The 22,143-nt window shown below is 35.9% G+C and overlaps 1 protein-coding gene across 4 annotated transcripts in view; it reads right to left on the minus strand.

The window, feature by feature from the left end:
- ANO3 (anoctamin 3) overlaps positions 1-22,143 on the minus strand; it is a 225,796-nt gene that overhangs the window by 90,230 nt on the left and 113,423 nt on the right. For 3 of the 4 annotated variants that reach the window (XM_087921237.1, XM_087921238.1, XM_087921239.1), the window contains exons 2-4: positions 20,144-20,380; positions 19,927-19,998; positions 10,006-10,142 (exon numbers count right to left, since the gene is read on the minus strand). In XM_087921237.1, the coding sequence (XP_087777363.1) occupies positions 10,006-10,142; positions 19,927-19,998; positions 20,144-20,380 (446 nt within the window). Of the gene's footprint in view, positions 1-10,005; positions 10,143-19,926; positions 19,999-20,143; positions 20,381-22,143 lie in introns of those variants that run through there. The other variant, XM_087921240.1, reaches the window with a different exon arrangement.

The raw sequence follows: 22,143 nt of genomic DNA on the forward strand, positions 1-22,143 counted from the left end.
TTCACTCCCAGTAGCATAGTCAAAAGACGCGTTGACAGTAAAATTCTAAATTCTTGCTAAGATTGTTCATTTTATAATGCAAATTATGTGGTCAAGTGATATGACTGAAAATATGATTTGATTTAGGAACTTCCTCTTTCTCAATTTTACCCATCAGTGGACCAGTCCAATAAAGTATTTTATTACTGATAAAGGTATTATTTCATGAGACACAAATTGTAATAAGCCTTGGATTGTTTTAACCAGGGGTGGGATTCAAATTTTTTAACAACCGGTTCTGTGGGTGTGGCTAAGTTGGTGGGCGTGACTTGGTGGTCATGTTATTGGCTGGGCATGGCCAACTCAATATCACTCACATCGAGGCACGCATCTCCTCACCTGACCTCTCATGACTGTTGGGATGCTGCAACAGTTGTAAGTGCGAAAAATGGCCATAAGTCACTTTTTTCAGTGCCATTGTAACTTTGAATGGTCACTCCACAAGGCAAAGTACCAGCAAAGGAGGGGAAAAATACTCCAGAGAAGTTCCTGAGACAGGAAGTCTAGTCCTGCCAAGAATGTAATAAGCGTTAATGGAGAGGCAGTTTCTGTAAGCAACACCAGAATGTTTCCTTCCTGCCTTTCTTATAGGATTAGGCCAGTAATTTCTTCTAACAACCAGTTCTCCGAAACTGCTTAGTATGTTAACAACCAGTTCTAGTGAATAGGTGCGAACCTGTAGAATCCCACCCCTGGTTTTAACCATGCTTCGTTGAAGAAGTCACAGTGACCTGATCACATTTAACACTAAACAGCTAAATATAATGGCTTACCAAAGCATCCTGACAGGTTTCTGGCATCACCCAGCCATTTCTCTTATCTGAAAATCTTTAAAAACCTTTTGTGAAAATCTTTAACCACTTCTGTTGGTAGCTTTTTGACCACTTTTTATTTATTATTTATTTTTTATGCTGCCCACACCCCCTACAATGTGACTGTGGGCAGCACTCTAAGTAGTGCTCTACTTATGATACCAGATAAATTTCCCCTGAAGAAACTTTATATTCTGTGGAAAAGTGGATATGGTGAGGGGAGGGAACTAATTTTAAAGTGCAAACCATTGAATGCAGTTCTTTGCTAACAAATCAATAAATTCTTTCTTCAATTAGACAAAGCACATTTCTCTTATCCAATTTAACCTGGTTTGATTCATTCTTGAACTGAAAAAAAAAAGATAAATTAAGTCTCATTTAATAAGTTATTTTAAGATATTTGAACAAAGGAAAAGTATAGGAGCCATGCTTCTCTGGCAGACAAATAGCTGTTCAAAGGCTCTTTTTCTTCATCCAGGAATGCTGTTGCTTTAAACAGAAATAGTAATCATATTACCTTTTAATCTATGTTTCAAACTGAGAGGAAACCATATTAAATTTCAATGATACACACTCAAGGGAAGATAGAAGACATTAATCAAAGAAGTTTCTTCCTGTCAGCTCTTCTTCTAAATCCTTTCCAAAGCTCAAATATAAAAAATATTGGGCAGAACTTTAAGGGAAAGAGTATCGTTTGATCATATCTCCTTATAAGGCAAAGAATTCAAGGGGATTTTTTTTAAAAAAAGGTCAGCTTTGATAACTTGTAGAGTTTTATTACAGAATAAGCACTCCAAAATAATTCACATTTGTCTTCATGTCTAAAAGACTTAGTCTAGGAAGTATATAATTTACCATCTCATTATCAAGATGCTTGATGAAACATAGACAAAACTCAACTAGATCATTTCAGAATTGTTTTTCAGGAAAAGCATTTAGCAATAGCACTTAGACTTATATATCGCTTCACAGTGCTTTACAGCCCTCTCTAAGTACTTTACAGAGTCAGCATATTGCCCCCAACAATCTGGGTCCTCATTTTACTGATCTTGGAGGGATAGAAACCTTGGGCTGGTGAGAATTGAACTGCCGACCTGCTGGCAGTTGGCTGTCAGCAAAATTAGATTGCAATACTTCATTCTAACCACTGAACCACCATGGGTCATAAAGAAAAACCATTCTCATCAGCAACTGAATTTAAACATGCTTGGGTTAAACACATGTCCATCATCCAACAAACAAAATAAAACATAAATAAAAATAATAATCAATGCTTGAATAAAATAGAAAATAAAAAGCGAATGAAAAACCCCCCCAGTGGGCACATTTGATGGACCACTAGGGCTTTTTCTACCACAAGTTTTCTATGTTTCTATATTTCTTTACTTCAAATGCATTATTTATTTATATAAGTAATAATAGTTAAAGATCAAAGGTTTGTACTTGCTATAGAGCACAGGTGTCAAACTTGTGGCGTTACATTGCTGTCACACGATGTCATGATGTTTTTCCCCTTCATGGAGCTGGGGTAGGCATGGCGTGACACATCCAGCCCATGGGCTGCCAGTTTGACACCTCTGCTATAGAGTAAATTTCCAAATTCTACCCAGTAGCTTCTATCCATTAACACAGCCTTCTGCTGTTATGAGAGAGGATTTTGTTTTAATAGGATTCTTCATAACCAATTCCAAAGTAATTTGCTATGTATGTATTTGAATATCCTTTTGAATAAATTATGAAATATTTGAACTCATTTCAGCCAGAGATCAGGAACATCCACACACAATCAAAAAGAATTATGCAGTCTAACCCTTTTGAGTAAGGAAGAGTACCTCAAAATGTCCCTTTTGAAACAAGAGAAGCTACTCCCATGAGTGCTTGCAGGATGCACATTGTACCCTTTCAGGCAGTTGTATCAGACAAATGTGTTGCTTGATTCCACAATGCAGAAAACACCCTGTATCTTTAGCTATGGTGAATCTTGTTTCTACAACCTTGGTATGCAGAATGCAAAGAAAATACTGTCTACATTCATCAAATAAATTCTGGAACACGAAGAGTAAGATCCACTTGCAACATTTTATCAGGTATGGAAGAAAAGGCAAGATATTGCATTGGTGCTTTCTGCAGAAATAGAATCATTATCTAAGAGCCATTTTCCCAATATCGCTCATCCTGCAGGAAACCAGCTGATCTAATAAAGTGTTGCCAGGACATATTTGAGCAGAACAACATAGTCAGTGGTGGGATTCACATTTTTTTTTACTACTGGTTCTGTGGGCTTGGTGGGCATGGAAGGGGAAGGATACTGTAAAATCTCCAGGCAGAGGTAGTATTTGCCAGTTCTCTGAATTACTCAAAATTTCCACTACCAGTTCTCCAGAACTGGTTAGAACAAAACATTCTCTTAAATTGATCCTTCTCCCCAAAATGCTACCTAACTAGTCTAGTGTAAAGCATCAACTTCCTAATACTTTAGACCAAGTTGGTAACAACAAACCATCATTAACTTATCTGGCATTGTTTTACAAGTGCCCTCAAATCAGATATCATCTCCATATTCCAGGAAGGGGCAGCTTAGTTAGGAATAATGTATATTTGTTTGGTTCTGAACTTTGTTATTGAGAAGGGTTATGTGAGGGATGACCACTCTATTTACATCTGTCTGTTCCATCAGATCCAGCAGAGAAGACATACTACAGGTACCTCTAGGGAGTTACATTTGATGGGCCACAGGTGACACACTTTCTCCACTGTGGCACCATCTCTATAGAATGTCATCTCCCCATCTAAATTGAACCTGGATCTACCACTTTTGACTTTCCGAAAGTCCCTCAAAACCTGGTTGAATCATCCGTCGTGGAGACTTTAAGGAACTGGAGAATTATTAAAGTGGCTCCAATTTTATTAACATCTCTTAATCTAATATTCTTTCTTTCTAGTTTTGTTTTTATATTTTAAATGTTTTAATAAAAACTACTATAACTATTTAGTGTTTATTAATTTCAGCTTTGTTGAACACCATTCAGAGTTGTTTGTAAGATAGTGGCTATATACATTTGATAGATATATAGACAGACAGACACACACACACAGAGATAGATTTTTAAAAGGAGTTAAGTGACATTATGTGAAAATCAAATTATCTTTCTATTTTTTACTCAAGATCTTCAAAGCTTTTTCATATATCCATTTCCTTTACATGTTGTGATTCTTGCTAAACTTGGTCCTTATACTTATTGTCACTTGCACACTTCAGATTTCTGTAAATTGACGTTGGCTAGAATGGTTAACTACTAATGAAAGAATGAAGTTCAGGGCTGTCAAAGTCAAAGGCTGGATGCGTCATGTGCTGACCATGCCCAATTTAGCGAAGGGGGAAAAAGTGCCAGCATGTCATGTGATGCTGCTGTGATGCTGTGAGTTTGACACCCCAGGCCTAGTTAATTATGTAATCAAGAGGAAACATTTGGCTGTTCAAACCACTGTGAAGCTATGTATTATGAATCTGAAGATGGTGTAAAGATGACTTTCAAAGTAGCTTTAAAGACCCTTTGAAAGGATGTAGTGCTTCAAAATGCTAAGTAACTGTCTGTTCTTCATAATCAGAGGTGGTATTCAGCAGGTTCGGAAATTTTGAGTAGTTCAGAGAACCAGCAAATACCATCTCTGACTGGAATTTTAAAGTATCCTTCCCCTGCCACACCCACCAAGCCACGCCCACAGAACCAGTAGTTAAAAAAAATGAATCCCACCATAACCATATGCTCATAACCATATGAATTATATTATATCACTTGCTGAAATATGGACCACTAAGTCACATCTGATATCAACCATCAGTTATTTTAGTGGGTGTTGAAAGCATTCAAGGCAAAATGTGATAATTAATTATTATACCTAAGAAAATGAGTAAGCTGAGTACTGGTGGAAGCTGCTTCGTGAGGCTAAAAACATTCAGCATGACTCTTATTTAAAAGACAGATGAGCAAAATCACTTGAAATGGGAAACTTCTCTTGCCAACTATCTAATTAAAATTAAAAACTGAATGATGTATCAAATGTCCTACCTCAAGTTGTTTGATATTTTTAAAGAAAGTAGATTTCATATTCAAATGTTTGTACCACTTGAAGACTGAAAAGCATTTAAGCCAAGACTAATTTTTAATATATTGGGGCCAACTCTATTAAAGACATAAGAAATTTTTCTGAAGGGTTACATTGCTTAAGAAAAAGCCTTTCTCAATATATTTTTTTAAAAATTCAAATAACTGTCAGGTCAATGAGAAATCACATTTGAAAGCTTATCTTTAATAGTGGTACCATGAAAATGGTAAAAAAATAATTACAGTATGTTAGCTATAAACATACTACCTGGTGGTGCAATGGGTAGACTGCAGTATTGCATGCTAACACTGCCCACTGCCAGGAGATTGATCCTGATTGGCTCAAGATTGACTCAGCCTTTCAGGTTGATAAACTGAGACTCAGTTTTTTGGGGGCAATATGCTGTAAACCACTTAGAGAGTGCTATAAAGCATTGTGGAGGTAAATCTAAGTGTTTTTGGTAAATAGTCCAACTTGACTTTGACTTTATGACTTAAGTAGGCAGGTCTACTTAATTGTCTTTCAAACAATACAGAATTAATTACCTTCTTCCAGTGCTTTGTCCCACCCCACACCCCAAACAAAACTCCTAGTGGAGCTTATGTTTTTCATTTGGGTTTCCTAATGAGCTCCCATTCATTTACTAACCAGATATGACCCTGCTTAGCTTCTGGAGATTATCCAAGATCAATTAATTATATATATTAGTAAAAAACAGTTCAATTAAAAATATAAACATGTTTCATTTTTAAGTGTTGAGCTGAAAAAATTATTATAAATATAAGCACTAAATATCACTGGGGAGTTGGCATTTTCCACATTAGTCTGGACTTTTACAACCTGTGACAAATTGTATAACAATCTATATCCATTTATTCTGAGCTCAATGAACTGGGAACACATCACACTCTAGCTTAATGCAACACTTCAGGTCTGACTGAAAACCATACTAGAATCTAGAGCCTCTGCTGACTCAGGAAGATGCCTTGTAAAGCATCACTATTTAATGAACTTTCAAAGAATGGAATATTGTAGGAAATATTATAGGATGTGATGAATTGTGGCAGTTCTCCTAGCAATAAATAATCTTTCAATTCAGTAGTTTATCACAACAATGTTGATGTATGATATTCTGTGAAAATATAAAACTTTGCCTGGAAATATTAAGAGACTTGGCTTCATCAGCAGGTCTGCCAGTACTAATATGGGATCTAGTTCTGGAAGAAGAACTTATGGCAGAAGTACCGTTTTATTTTTTTTACCAATCTGAAGTCCGTTCATGGATAATATTAGTGCACATTTATTTGCAGTGAAGAAGACCCACAGAAGATTTTACTAGCTAGTCTTCAACTTACAGCCCTTTGATTACAATGGTTATGTTTCAAGTGCCAAATATAGAGCAACTGAAAAAAAGGACTTATGATTGGTCATCACACTTAAGGCTGTCACTGCATCCTCATGGCCATGCAATCAAAATTTGGGCTCCTAGCAACCCGTATATATTTATGACAGCTGCAGCATCCGTGGGTGATGTGATCACCATTTATGAGCTTTCCAGCCAGCTTCTGACAAGCAAAGTCAATGAGCGAAGCCAGATTCAGTCATGTGATTCTAACTTAACAATTGCAGTGATTCATTTAAGAATTGTGGCAAAAGGGTTGCAAAATTGGGCATATTCACTTAACAACCACCTTGCTTAACAATGGAAATGTTGATGCCCACCATGGCCGTAAGTCAAGGACTACCTGTATTGGGAGTCCAGGAAAACACAGATGCCAAGACCCATAGCAGAAAGCTACTATTGATACTTATAAAATTGATATGGTATTATTTGTTTGCATAACATGCTTGTTCATACTTAACTGGACTACAATTTTCTAAATTAAGACAAAATTCTAGATTTGCACAATACATTAGCTATAAATTAACTTCATGAGCTGGATTCATATAACACATTAAGATGATGATGTGATTGTTAAGGATTTGTACAAATGCAGCCTATCAAATATATTTTGGGCAATAAAAGGCAGAATCCTCTTCAGATTACTTTATGTTTTTTGGTTGATTAAGGCAAAAGGTGCAGCAGAATGTTATCAGATGGTGCTACAGAAATGAGTTTCTAATGAAAGTTTATGAAATGACTTTAGCAATGACACGGCTTTTATTTCTGTACACGGATAATAGAAAGGGGAATGAAATTTCTCTTTTAGCCACTGATTGTTTCTATAATGTTAATGCCTATGCACCCTACTGCATTCTTTTGCAGCTTTTATAGCTGAAATTCTATACACACATAAATGAACTCAATGCTCCATGGATATCTAAGTATAGGACTTCACCATTAACATACAGTTAATGATTAACATACAGTTGAAGAATTTTCTATAGTGATACCTGCATTCCTTTATGACTGGCTTTGAAATAGCACAGTAGCTATTGAAAAGAAATAGCATACTACCTGCTATTTAATAGTGGTGGCTTTCCATCTTTAACTTTATACTATTTCATAACTCAAGGTATGTAGGAGTAAGTGTGTAGGAGTAACATCAAAGAGGAGAGATATGAATTACTAAATATGTAGATTCCAGAATGGAATCAGAATGGTACATCATGTACCAGAATGGTACATCATTTCTAATATCTTTTAAACTACTGCCTCTCCTTTTAACATTTTGGTATTTAAACATCAGCAAAAGTATAGTGTGAATAATAGTGAGTCTCTGCACCTACAAACATCATGGCTCGCCTTTTTGGAAAAATATCTGGTTGCAAAAATGTGCACAGCTATCATATTTCATCATCATAGCTAACTAAGATTTTAAACTGAAAAAGGAATGGTACTCTCAAAGCGGGAAGTCAGCCAATAATAAATGGCTTGTTGAAGAGCAACCATTCTGGTTGGGAGAAAGGCTTAAGAAAGGAATCGGTGTGCATTTTCTATGTAAAAATCAGGACAGCTCCATCCAGAGTGAAAAGTGGAAAAATCCTGGATTGGCAGAGGACCCCAAACCTCATAGTGACTTAGTCTTGCTAGAATACGTTGAGCTTATTCTTCCTCATCTCAATCCCCGCATCCTCCAGACCCTGGGAAAGAACTGAGGCAGCATCTTTTAACTGGCCAAATGTACTGTATAATAACATTGGCACAGATATACAACTGAGTATTATGTGCATGCTGATGATACTTAACCTTGTGTCAATGGATGACCTCCCACAGCAGTTTCATGTAGAAATTAAACAAATGTTGTTTCCCTTTGATCTGTTTTTCATGCCCTCACAGCTTCTCCAACAACACAGCTTCTCCAAGGTTTGGGAAAGGACAGCATGAGTAACAAGTAGAAGAAAAAGGAACACTTCAGGGCAATGGAATGCATTTCATCAAAGCACTCTGCCTCTGTTCTTTGCCAAAGAGAATGTTATCCCTATCACACAAATCTTTTCACTGAGGTAATCCTAAGTCTCCTCATAAAGCCTACCAACAGATGGCCAGACAAATGAATACAGAAAGGACTAAAAACTCAGAAAGGGTGGGTGCTAACAATTCATTTTCTGTTTATTTCATGTAGTGTCAGGGGGTATATTTGTTATTCTAGGAGCGCAGTGAAAATTGTGGTACATGTACCATTCAAAGACTCCCAGTGTTAGGTGATTCTGCAAGTATAACAGGCGAGAGATGTGTAATGGATTTCTGAAGGACCAATCCACTCATGTGTAAGATAAAATGCCCCATATTTTAGCCATCTGGATTTTCCCTTCTGCGGGGGTAGGCACACATAATTTTCTTTCATTTGTTAATGGGATGAAAAGCATCCCTTAAGAGCAATTTTGATAAGAAAAATGGACCCCAGAAAAGAGACAAATACCTTCCTTCATTTGACCTTGCAGTTTTACTTCTTTCACTCTGAATGAAAAACAAACTCAAGGGGAAAATTGTATGTCTATATGTCACGTATGGAGTTATACAGATGATTACATGTCGAATAATTTGAGAACCATTTATTATTGAATAAAAAATCAAGCTTTCTAAATGATGCTTAAATGGAGTGGGAGGAACTTTCACCCAAATGTGCTTTATTGTAATCACTATAAAATTCAAATTTATATCACGTCAATTTCCAGCAATTAAAATACCACAGACCCTTCCCTAACATAACTAAACATGATTTACAGATCGTAGCCCTTCCCATTTCATTAATTATTGTTCTATTACTGCCTTGTCCACTTCATTCTTATGATCTGACTCAAAGTTAAGATATTGTAACTTTGTTTTTTGATTCATCTGTTTTGGCTTTCTTTGTATGGATTACATTTTTTTTCTTCCTAGCATTTTCTCACAAGTACAGGGTCTACTTTTTTTTGGATCAACTAAATGTTGATCCATTGATTGTAGCAGGATTGACTAACCAACTTGTTGCCTGATCCTGATGTAGTTGTGAATGACTGGCCCAGATTCATACAGCTGGCTTACAAACCTAAGACACAGCCAGAACTCTCAGTCTACTGGGTTCAGTGGATAGCCTAGCCACTGGATCAAACTGACTCTTGTTTACATGGATTAAATTTATAATAATCTACTCCTTAGATGCTATTACATGTAGTCCTCGATTTATGACCACGATTAAGCCCAAAATTTATGTTGCTATGTGAGATATTCGTTAAGTGAGTTTTACCCCATTTTACACCGTTTCTTGCTACAATTGTTAAGTGAAACATTGTAGCTGTTAAGCTGGTAACCCGATTGTTAAGTGAATCTGGCTTCCCCACTGACTTTGCTTATCAGAAAGTCGCAAAAGTTGAATCATATGACTCTGGGACACCGCTATTGTCATAAATATAAACCAATTGTCAAGCATCTGAATTTTAATCACATGACCAGGGGGTTGCTGGAATAGTCATAAGTGTGAAAAAAGGTCATGTCACTTTTTTCAATGCTGTTGTAACTTTGAACAATCACTAAATATACTGTTATAGCTGGAGGACTACCTGTACTCTTAATACTAGTATCAGAATAGGGGAAACATATTGTATACATTGTAAAAGTTATTACCTTCAATGAAGACTTTGTCCGAAGTTCTGGTTTCTGCCTTGTAGGTGTACTTTTAATAAGCAGAGATTCATCTGTACGAGAATCATAATTCCCATGTTCTGAATCATCTGTATATATGTCTTTCTCTCTTCCTATGTCTGAGCGGGGAAAAAAAATACCAGAAACACATGGACTCATATAGTATTACTATGGAAACATTATGGCAAAGATACAAGCATAGTTTCCTTTATTATTTGCATTTGCCACATATTCAGTATCCTATTATTTTGGGACAAAGTCAATATTTACTTTAAGCAATATTTCTCCTTCTTAATTCTGAAATATGTTTTATAAAAGCAATGTGCCATTTGTTCTTTAGCATTTGAAGATATCAAATAATTAAAATGGACTGAATACTTGTAGCTTAAAATCTCAACTTTTTCAGCATCAGGTTTCTGGTGCTTCAGCATTGGAACTATTTGATTAAAGAGTAGAGCTTTCTGTACACAAATGATCAGTTATTAAGGAAATTATTCAGGAAGTTTATGTCAGGAAAAATCAAAACAGTCCCCTACTAATTGCAGTAGAAAAATAAGTCAGCCATCAGTATTAATGAGATAGTTGAATATTCATTATGAAATGGCTTAAAAGATACATTGATTTTTTTATAAGTCGATTGGAAGCTGTGGTAGCTTATACATTAAGTATTGAATTTTTATTCTAAGTTTACCTACAGAGTTTAACTAGGCATGCTCTATGATCACAGTCTTTGTGAAGTTTCAGTTGCATAACTTTGTAGAAAGTCAAGAGTAGTGGGGGGACACGGGCTAGGGGTGGACATTTTAAGTTTTGAACTGAGATAGAGATGTTATTGCAAGTCAAACGGCTGTAAAATAAACTACCCCCATTTTATCAGTGTTGTCATATCTATTATAGATCAGATTCTCAAAGGCAGAGCTTACTGGTTGAAGGGCACATAGTCAAAAAACCTTAGACAATTGCTTAAAATATCTTTAAGGTGATTGTTTCCCCAAAGTCATGTTGATAGGAGGCTTCAGGGTCTGCACCAAGGCATTCTGAAGGGATTATATACAGTTTATACTATAGGGAGCTTTGAATGGAATACATTCAAATCTTTCCTATGAACCTGATGACCTGGCTCCAGGATGTGTTCTACTTTTCATCCTCCCCACCCCTGTATATACAATTATGGATTTTATGTGATAGACAGGTATAGGTATAGACAGACAGCCTTATTGTTCTTTATGTTCTAATGTGTTATATAAATATCATGGTGCTATATAGGGCTTTTAACAGGTCCACCTACTAATACTTCTTTCCCATTGCTACATACTTGGGATAAGCACCCAACTTGTCAGTTAATTATATGAATAGATTTCATTTACAGATTATGTCAGTACACTGCAGTAGATAGTTTTTTAAAAAAATCCAATTGTATGATATGTTGTTGTAAAAAAAAAGTCCATCATATTAGAAGGTAGGCCCAGTAATAATACAGTTAAGTTATACAGCAGATAAAGAATCCAGTTATCTATAAACAGCAAAGGAGAAAGAAAGGAAATCAATACATCTGTAACTTTTCATTTATAATTTTAGATGTTGCATTTCATATAATCTGAATGTTTTTGTTAATTAGCATATACCATGACCTTCCTTGTAATGTGGAGGTATAACAGCTGTAGAGAAAGAAGTGCTTGCTGAGACACCTGGCACTGTAGAACAGACCAATGAACATTGCTAAAAAACCTTCTAAAAAAAGAAAAGCTTTTTTACTTGTTAACTTAATAAGTCCCTTCCAACTCTCTATTCTATTCTATTCTATTCTATTCTATTCTATTCTATTCTATTCTATTCTATTCTATTCTAATAAAGCTGTGGTGGTGCAGTGGTTAGAATGCAGTACTGCAGGCCACTTCTGCTGACTGCTGGCTGGCTGCAATTTGGCAGTTCAAATCTCACCAGGCTCAAGATTGACACAGCCTTCCATCCTTCTGAGGTCTGTAAAATAAGGACCCAGATTGCTGGGGAGAATATGCTGACTCTGTAAACCGCTTGTAAAGCACCGTGAAGTGGTATATAAGTCTAAGTGCTATTGCTAATAGAAGTCCAGGTGAGAAGTGAGATAGAAGCAATTGATCAGTGAGTATTTGAATAAGATAGAAACAGGGAACCCAGGGATAATTTCATCTTTGCCCTCTTCTCCTCACTTCTAAACGATTCTCTTTTCAATCTGAGCTTTGTAAAGAACAAGTATAGTTAAGCTGCCAGAATGTTCTTCTTGCTTGTTGATGTAGTTGCACTGATAATGGAACACATTTCCCCACAACAATCTTCTTTCTCAGTCTTGGTCTGTTTCATGAGATATGGCCATTATGCATCAGAGACCTTTTGTATACCAAAAGGAACTTATATTCTATTTAAAGTCTCCAACTAGGCTGTAAAGCAATGGCGGGTGATCTGGTGCTTCAGATATTTGTATTACATCTCCTACAGCCATGGCCATTTATCTTGATAGTTGGAGCTCATGGGGGGTTGTACTCGTATATATGGAGATTTTCTAGTTTGTCTTCCTCTGACTGACTCTATTTTAGGGGAATTTATCGAAAGCTGACATTTTCTCAGATAAAGATGAAATTACAGTGGTATCACTTCTTGGTTAATGGATGAACTATAAAGAAAGGTCTAAAACCAAATCAAGCAGAAGGGTTTCCTACTTATATACAATAAATATGTCTATGAATACAATAACCTTTCATTTCTCTTCAAATCAGCATATAATTTATGACAGTTCATAAAAAATGCCTACACTGTTTCAAAACCAAAACAGAATAATTTTAGGAATAAAATACAGCCTAAAACAGATTCTTCCTTATTTTTCTTTGTAGAAAAGAAATAGATGAAGGTACTTTTTATTTCATCTTTTCCACACAAAAAATCATGACTGGCCTTGTTGGTACTTGAAAATCAAAAACGTTTTAGACACGGATCAAAACCAAACATTGCTTTTGTTTGCTTTTTAATAAAATACTTCCAAGAAGCATAGTCAACATTTTTGTTTCATCTCTAATTTTTTTGGTTTGCCAATATTTAATATAATGTAGAAAAAATGAAATTTTAGTGATACTGGTTTTCATGAAACTTTTATTGCTCTAGGTTCAAATTACTAAGCCTATTATCAGGTATTATTATACATTTATTACTAGCATTTTTCTCCAGTAATAACAGTTTACTTGATGTTAGTTCAGTAAACTGCAGTTCAGTTATCTATGGATAAGGGTTGTGTTATCTATGGATAAGGGTTGTGTTGTGAACCAATAAGGAAAACTGCCCTTCTTCCCCACCCAAGGAAAGGTCATGAGCCAGAATTTTCCAAAGTGGACAATAATGACCCCTAAGGGTTGATGGAATTATCTAAACTGTTATTACTGTTATTATCACGTATAGTAATATTTAAAATAATATTTATTAAATTATTTTCATGTAGTAATTTTTTGGGAGGGTAAATGAAAAATTGAAACTTCTCAGGGAAGTCAATGAGCTGAATAGTTTTGTGCTTTTGGCCATGAACACTACAATAAATATTATTTTTTTAAAAAAATCTTCTCTTTGCTAGTTTTTCACTAACTTCTAAATACTGAGCTTTTTTTTGGAGAGCTTTCCCCTGATTTGTGTTGTGTTGTTGCCATTTTTTTTCATATTCTTGCAGTTGTGCTTTTAATTATGTATGACTTTTGTTTTATATGGATAGTCCTTGACTTATCACCAAAACTGAGTGCAAAATTTCTTTTGCTGAGACATTTGTTAAATGAGTTTTGCCCCAATTTATAACCTTTCTTGCCACAGTTGTTAAGCGAATCACTTCAGTTGTTAAATTAATAACAACATTGTTAAATAAAGTTCCACATTGACTTTGCTTGGTAAAAGGTTACAAATAGTGAAATAGTGATTCCGGAATGCTGCAACCATCATAAACAGGAGTCAATTGCCAAATCCCCAGGTTTTGATCGTGTGATCATGGGGATGTTTGCAAGGGTTATAAGTATGAAAAAAGATCATATGTTTTTCTAGTGTTATTGTAACTCTGAATAGTCACTAAATGAGCTGCTGTAAGTCGAGGTCTACCTGGTTTGTATTTTTCTCTGTGAGCTGACGAGAGTAATTTTGATTGCAGTGGCATACAAATAGATTAAATAAATAAATAATTGTCAGTTTTGGTGATTGTCCTATGAAACCAAAATTCAATTCTTTTTAGAACAATAGGAGGCTGCTCCATCCCTCCCAGTCAGGTCTTAGTTTTCAGTAGTAAGTACAACTGGTCATGTTGTATGGAGTAGGAGAAGTATTGATTTGTCCCAAACTGGCATTTTTGATTCAGAATTGGAGTGGCCCAACTATTCAAATTATTGCTATTCGATATTATTGCTCTGGGCTCCCCCCCTCTCTGTGTGTCTGTCTGTGTCTGTCTGTTTCTCTCTCTCTCTCTCTCTCTCTCTCTCTCTCTCTCTCTGTGTGTGTGTGTGTGTGTGTGTGTGTGTGAGAGAGAGAGAGAGAGACTGTCTGTCTCTCTGTCTCTGTCTCTGTCTCTCTCTGTTTGTCTCTGTCTTTGTCTCTGTCTTTCTCCTTCCTTCACTTCCTCCCTCCTTCTCTAGGTGTGATAAAAACACAAGACATTTTAAGTTATCCATTTCACCTGGAAAGATGAAGGGGAGAAATGACAGCTATTTTCAGGTCCTGAAAAATTGTCATGTAGGAAAATTGTTCCCAAATTGCATGTAGAAGATAAAGGAAATTTTTCCCAATTTTTCCTTCCCAACAGAAAGGAATTTAAATTTAAGGAAGTTGATTTTTGTTGTATGTGAGGAAAAAAGAGATTCCCTTTAGTGACTCATCTTCTTTCAGTGAATTTGGTTGAGTCAACCTTAAGTAAAAGTTCTTAGCAGATTTCACTGCATAGAACCACTCCCTGCTTTGTATTTTCAAGCATGTGGCAGGTTTGTAAGGAGATGTAGTTTTGAAAGAATTTTCCTTTGTTTTGGTAGTGTATTTTACATCTCAAGGTTGTAAGCTAATAAGTATTCTGACACCATGATGGTAGGCTAATTAATATTTCAATTTCATGGATTTTTCTGAAAAACGGTTGACATACATGACGTGTTTCTATTATGAGTAACAGTGTTTTCCCCAAGAAATATGTATTGTCTGATTTTGCACATAAAGTCTCTTCTGTGTAAAACAATTTTGATATATGTTATCTTCATATGTATTATAGAAGTACAGGCATTCTAGGAGAAGATTGTACAGATACCTATACAAGCCATATTGATGTCATATCTGTGTGATATGACTGATACAAATCACAAAAGTCATGTCATTTGTATGATCATATTATGATGGATGAGATGTTACTTGCTCTTATCACCCCTGAAATTGCCTATGGAGGATTGGATTAGCCTTTGGAAGGTGCCCTTGTACTTTTTAAAGGGGCTGAGATACAACAGAGTCTTTCATTGAATGGAAGGAAAACAGCAATGTTTGCAAATTCCCTCCCTTTTCACACACTTTTCTTTTATCCTTTCAGACTAGTTTTCAGGGAATGTATAGGTTATAAAGAGCCTTTCCACCAAATACAATTAGTGTTATAAACTATAATTCACTTTAGTCTCATTTAGATGAGCTTCCTGTTTACATTGTTACCTTCTCCTTGTTCACAGAAGAGTTTATAACTTTCTTTTGCGGTTTGGAATAAACCAGAGTGATTGATTCTATACTAACCTGGGCCATTGTGGTTTACTTAAACTAATCACATAACAATTGGTTAAACTAGAATCTGATGCTACAGTTTGATCTAGCTTTGTTATAAGTTCTGTAGATCAGTTCCAAAATGGAGTACAGTGAATGCAAGCTTATTGCTGCTTGTATTCTTGAAAGCAGCCATATTTTTTCCCCAGAGCCCTCTACAGCTGCCTTTCAGTTAAGACATATTTATTTTAAATGTTACAGGCATTGCTTTCTTCTACAACCCATCCTCAGCATCTTTATGGAATTGAATCTGAAGCATTATACTGTGTTTAATAAGTATCTATGCTTAACTCAGACATTCATACATAATAGCAAATTGGGTTGTTTTAGTACAACCCACCCCCCATACGATTCCCCTGGAATGGCATTTGGCTAATGCTCTTATAAGCTGCTTTTCTGCTAGCCTACAATTTGTTTGTCTCAATCATTCGTCCTTTTCATTTAGCTAGTACTGCAGTTTGAGAAGGTCCTGATGAAAGAGCTGAGATAACATTTCCCTTTCATGCCCTTCTTGAAACCTTTTACCTCTGATCCGGCCTCACAAATTGTATCAGGTTATCTATAATATTGCATCAGGTTATCTATATATTGAACCCAACATATGTTTATTTTAAAGGACACCCACATAAGTCCCTTTAAAATCATTTGAATTTAAGCACTTGACAATGCATTCATAACATGCACTGTAGGTTTTTCACTGCTGTCACATTGGATGACAATTTCTTCAGTAATGTTTTGGTTTTTTTGGAGTGGCGGTGTCTGTTTTCTTACCTTCGTGGCTATGCAGGATTCTTTGAAAGTCAGAAGCAATACTGAATTACATTGATAATAGTATAGTGCAGGTAGCTCTAGGCTTACAATAGTTCATTTAACCAACTGTTTGAGGTTACAGTGGCAGTGAAAAAGGTAACTTATGACCGTTTTTTTCACGCTTACAACCATTGCCGCATCCCCATAGTCACATGATCAAAATCCGGATGCTTGGCAACTGACTCATATTTATGATGGTTGTCGTGTCCCAGGGTCATGTGATCAGCTTTTGCTTCTGACCAGCAAAGTCAACAGGGAAGCCAGATTCACTTAACAACTATGTGGCTAACTTAACAATTGAGGTGATTCATGCCAAGAAAGGTTGTAAAATGGGGCAAAGTGAGACTTAACAAATGTCTCACTTAGCAACAGTAAGAAATTTTGGGCTCAATTCTGGCTGTAGGACTACCTGTATCTGCATTTTCTTAGATTTTCTCTAGGATGCTGTAGGAAGCCCTTCCCTCCCCAGATTAAAATATTCTTTGTTCTTAATATTAAAAAGAGGCAGAACATTATATTTCCCCAAAGGGAAAATGGAGAAAAAATCTTAACAAAGGCAGAAAGCAATCCCAGTCTTCCTGCCATAGGAAAACAGCTTCAAACTAAGAAGAGGATGGCCTGTAGGAATGTAGATTTTGTAATTATTCAGAAAGACTGGGCCAATCATAAACAAAATGCTTTCAGCCACAGCTCCCACTGGAACTGATGGGATTAAGAATTTACATGCCCCCATTCAAATTCTAAGGACAGGACATGATCTTTAGGACATAATGGGATTAACCCACCACCACTGAAATAGTAAAAGACACAAGGCTTACTACATTGCACAATCACAAAACCCCAGAATCCTATAAAGATCCATCAATTCAGTCAGCCATTTTGTCAGCCACTCCAGAAACATGCTGCTGTCACTGAAGTTTCTGAAAACCAAATAAACTGAAACCATGTCTCCTTGTAGCCAGCCTCCATTTTATTTCCAGTGATTTTTCTCCCATCTTGGAACCATACTGGATTTTTCTTCCCACAGTGCAAATATATGGCATGGTATATAAGCAATGACTCAAAATTGATTCTTCATTGGATGTATTCATATGGTCACATTCAGTCACTTGTTCAAGATGTTGTCATTTTAGGGTTTTTTTTAAGGGGCATTGCACAGAAGTAGGCAGTTTATTCAATGGCCTAAGCAAAACATTCAAGTCTAGAGTTTTATCCTTCACTGTAGTGAATGTAGCCTAAGTATTTTTCTAATTTGTTCTAGCTTCTGGGGAAGGAAATCTTCAAACACCAGATAGAACAAAGCATATAATCGATTGTATTCACTTTCATGGGAGCACCAATGGTTCAGGAAAAAAATAATAATCCGGATTTTTCATAAGATAGAGTAAAAAAATGGATCTTTGGCTGCAGCTAATTTCATCCATCAAAACATCACATGGATTTTTCAGTAATATAGGACACCCACCCCCCAGACTTCCTTAATTAAAGAAAAGAACACATCCAACTTTGTTTCTATGTGGAAACTGTTTCTAGGTTTTGTGCTTGAGATGGAAAAAGGAAAAGAAACTTTGACTTTAGGTTTTGCTGGTGAGATAGGTTTGTTGTTAAAAAATGGCTACTTCATATTAGCATGTAAAAGTAATACGTTGTGACTGTAATGTTATTATCCTATTCTAAACAGAATTGGAAGGCAATGCTTTTTCTTTCTTTCTCCCCCAACCCCTTTTTTCTCCCCAGTTTCCCCCTATTTTCATTTTTTTTTGTATTTTATGTCCTGATAAACTTAATTAAAATGTATTTTTAAAAACAAAATCCAAAAACAAGAATGAAGCCCCTGAGCTCTAAAACAACTTGAAATTCTACAGCCAATGTTACAACACAGATGAAAATCAATTGTATTTTATACAATATCCTTTAATAGCTTCATTCTCCACCACTTTCTTGCAGCTCTATCTTACCATTTTCCATTTATTTTTCCTTTCTTCAAGCTACTTGATTAAATATTTATCTAACTCACTTAATTCAGATCCATCCTTGATATCCCCAGGGGGAAGCTCACAGTAGATCATGAAAAGAATGAAACTCATTCACCATATGTGCTGAATAAGCTCTATCACTGGTAAAGAACACGATCTAGATGTGTCACTTCTTTTCATTTATAACCAATTGTTTAAGTAGTTCACAAGAAGAAGAAGTAGCCACAGTTAAGTAATAGGCCATTTTGAGAATGAACAATTCAATCTTAAAAATCAAGGGGTTTTCCTCTAAAATTGATAGCTGAGTTGGAAGTATTCTAGGGAAGAAAGAGTTGGTTGGAAACAAAGGTTTGATGCAAAACAAAACAGAAGAAAAAATATCTCAACATCAGATTCATCCTTGTAAATGTTTGAATCACTACTTGTCCATTAATATGTTATGATAATAAAAATATTGCTGGTTTTTCTGCTTCTCCCCAGGGCACCTTCAGCATATCTTCATTACAGTCACAGAACCCAATATACGGAGAAATGCTGAGATTCAGCAGATGTCTTACAAATGTATGTCTCTCATTAAATTAATTTCCACTTCATCCAAAAGTAATGCCATTGAATGAAAGGGCAGCATGGTGAATAGGTTAAGAAGCTGGGTTAAATAAATGACCCAAGTTCAAGTTTATTCTCAGCCAGGAAATTAATTCAGTGACTTTTGACTAATTATTCTGTCGCAACCTAACCTATGCTGTAGGATTGTTGTAATGTGAAAATTGAATGAGGAAATGTGTGCTTGCCGCAATTCCTCTTGAAGAAAAGGTCAGATATCAATTTAACAGACATAAACATCATCTGGTTTATTTAATAATATTTAATCTACTTATCAGCCCTAGTAATCTGAATCAAGGATGGAGAATCTGAACCCTAATTCCCAGTAGTCCCAGCTGGCATGGCTCATGGTAAGAATGCTGATGAGTTGGTAATCAATGAGAACTGGAAAAACATTCTATCCCATACCCCACATTTTTAGCAAATAACTGATATTTTGTTGTGAAGGATTACGCCCATAAATTCAAGCACTACTACCAATGGTCTATGGCAGTGGTGGGCAACTATGGCTCCTTTACAATTTGTGGTCTTCAACTCCAGAATTTGTGAGTCACTATGATGGCTCAAGAATTCTGAGAGTTGAGGTCATTAAGGGACCATAGTTGCCCACCCCTTAGTTTATGGGATAACAAGATAATTGAACTTTCTGGTTAGCACTCTCTCGCCTCCTGAAATAGAAATAGGGCTATTTCTAATAAGTACTGTACAATATAACAATGTGGAGAAAGCTCACCTAAAAATGGATCACAGTATTCTGTATTGGATAACTTGAGTAAGTTGTTTTCCAAGGTTTCCATCACTTTGGCTAAAAGGGAATTTTAAAAAAATTGCATCAGATTAATTTACATTGGCAAAATCCATTGTGGATGAATTGCTTTGGTTTGCTCAATAAGTCAGAGGGTATTGTAAATTGCAAAGAAGTGGAGAGATCTGACTAAATCAACACTCACCTCTTTCTGATACTACATTGACTGTAGCACTTGATGCCTCTGCAGTCACAGGCTGATGCTGTGGCTGAGATGGAAGCTGAGGCTGAGGCAGAGGCATCACTTGGTTTGACTGAAGAAATGAGGAATGCTTGCTGAGACTTTGTGGATGGGTTTGACTCTGGGCAAGGCATGGCAAGGATCTTCTGGAGGGCTTTAAGGGTGGTTCTTTCACGGTCTCACTCCTGCTTGTATTCATGCCTGAAACCAACAAAGAACCTGAGATTAAATTATTATAGCAATAATTTGAGCACCACGTGTTAGTTGGATAGAGTTTTAAAATGTCACAAATCTAGATATCAAAGATTTGTGAGATCTAAAGTTTGCCTTCTGGGAGTTATGAATTTCTTTGTGAGCCTGTTCAAACAGATGGCTGAAACATTGAAAGGATAGTTCAATATGACAGACTCCCAATGCTGGCCATATAATACAGCAGTTCTTAAACACAAGTTGAATTCAATCTTTTTAATGTAGGCTTTGAAATTTCTTCTTCACTTTATTGTTCCATTGGGGCATTCTGATTGGAAAACACAAAGGCCCTTTATTCTTTTAAGGACCTGAAATGAAAGATGATAGAGTTTCATACATCATATATAGTGAACTTTCCATTTATGATGTGGAGCTTTTTCTTTTCTCTTTCTCATTAAAAAAAAAGCTATCTGATGTGGGGCATCTAGCTCAGATAAAAGAAAGCTGTTTTTTTCTCCCCCACAATTCATATGGAATTTATCATCACTGTATATAAGGACTTAGGTGGCTTTAGAAGTGAGACAAATAACATGGATTATAAAGCTAGCACAGACTACTCATTTTACGGACAAGGTATTCAACGCCCCTACCTGAATTAGATCTGTCATTCACTTTGCCCTACATTTAAATATTTATATACCAATTTTTTCCTGTTCATGAAGTAACTGATAAACCATGAGGATTTCTTATTTTTTAAAAAAGGCAATTTGTAACCAGTTTTGTTATCTGAAAACCAGTTTTTGGGGAACAAAAAAACCACAACAAAAAACAACAAAAAACAATGGAATGATTATGATATCTATGTTTATTTTGTAGACTGCTGAAAGCATATTCTGAGGGACTATAGCATTTTATTTATTTAGTTAGCTCTTCATGGCCACCCATCTAATCACGGCAACTCTGGATGTCAAACAAATTACAGCATGGCCATTAAATTGTGCAATTCAAAGCCTACAATAGTAAAAGAAAAATAAATGGCAGCCATGAGTAAAAACCACATACTATAATTAAAAACCATCTGAACTTTAATATTGACCCCCATACCTGGGTAAATAGCCAGGTTTCCACAATTTCCAGGTCTCTAGGGTCAGGTCAGTCTCCATTATTTCACAGGGCGAATACTATAACAGAAAAGGCATACTTTCTGGATCCTTCATGATGGCATTATTTAATTGATATGATCCTGAAGCTTGCTCCCCCTGCTGGATCTAACAGGATGTTGGAGAAGGGCAGTGTTTTCTTTAGGGGTAATCCTACCTACGACATATTGCAGTAGTCTATTAAGAAAGTGGCCTAAGGATGCTTGGCCATGTTTTGGTTACCTAGCTTTGTGGCATATCTAGAAGAGTGCTAATAAATTTGTAAATGAATAGAAATTCCTTTCATTTACGCTAGAGTACGTTTGGCTTTAAGCCATAGCCATTTTTAATTGCTAAGCCCACATATTGAGTGCCACTACCTGTTTCCATTGCCACAAACAATAATCAAGTAGAATTATGCAATCCTTCAAAATTCAGCCCAAAAATATTGATATTTTTCAGTGGCTGCACATTTCATTTTCCAAATATAATTATTTACTAAACTGCCAAAATAGAAGACCGATTTGTAAATATCATTGGACCAATTTTATAGCAACAGCTTTAAAGGATACAGTGAAACCTTGTTTCATTTTTTAAAAAAATCTAAATCTAACCACATTAAGGCAGATGGTGTTG

The sequence above is a fragment of the Pseudonaja textilis genome, chromosome 1, assembly GCF_049901715.1.
Source record: "Pseudonaja textilis isolate UNSWEBS1 chromosome 1, rPseTex1.2, whole genome shotgun sequence".
NCBI lineage: Eukaryota > Metazoa > Chordata > Lepidosauria > Squamata > Elapidae > Pseudonaja > Pseudonaja textilis.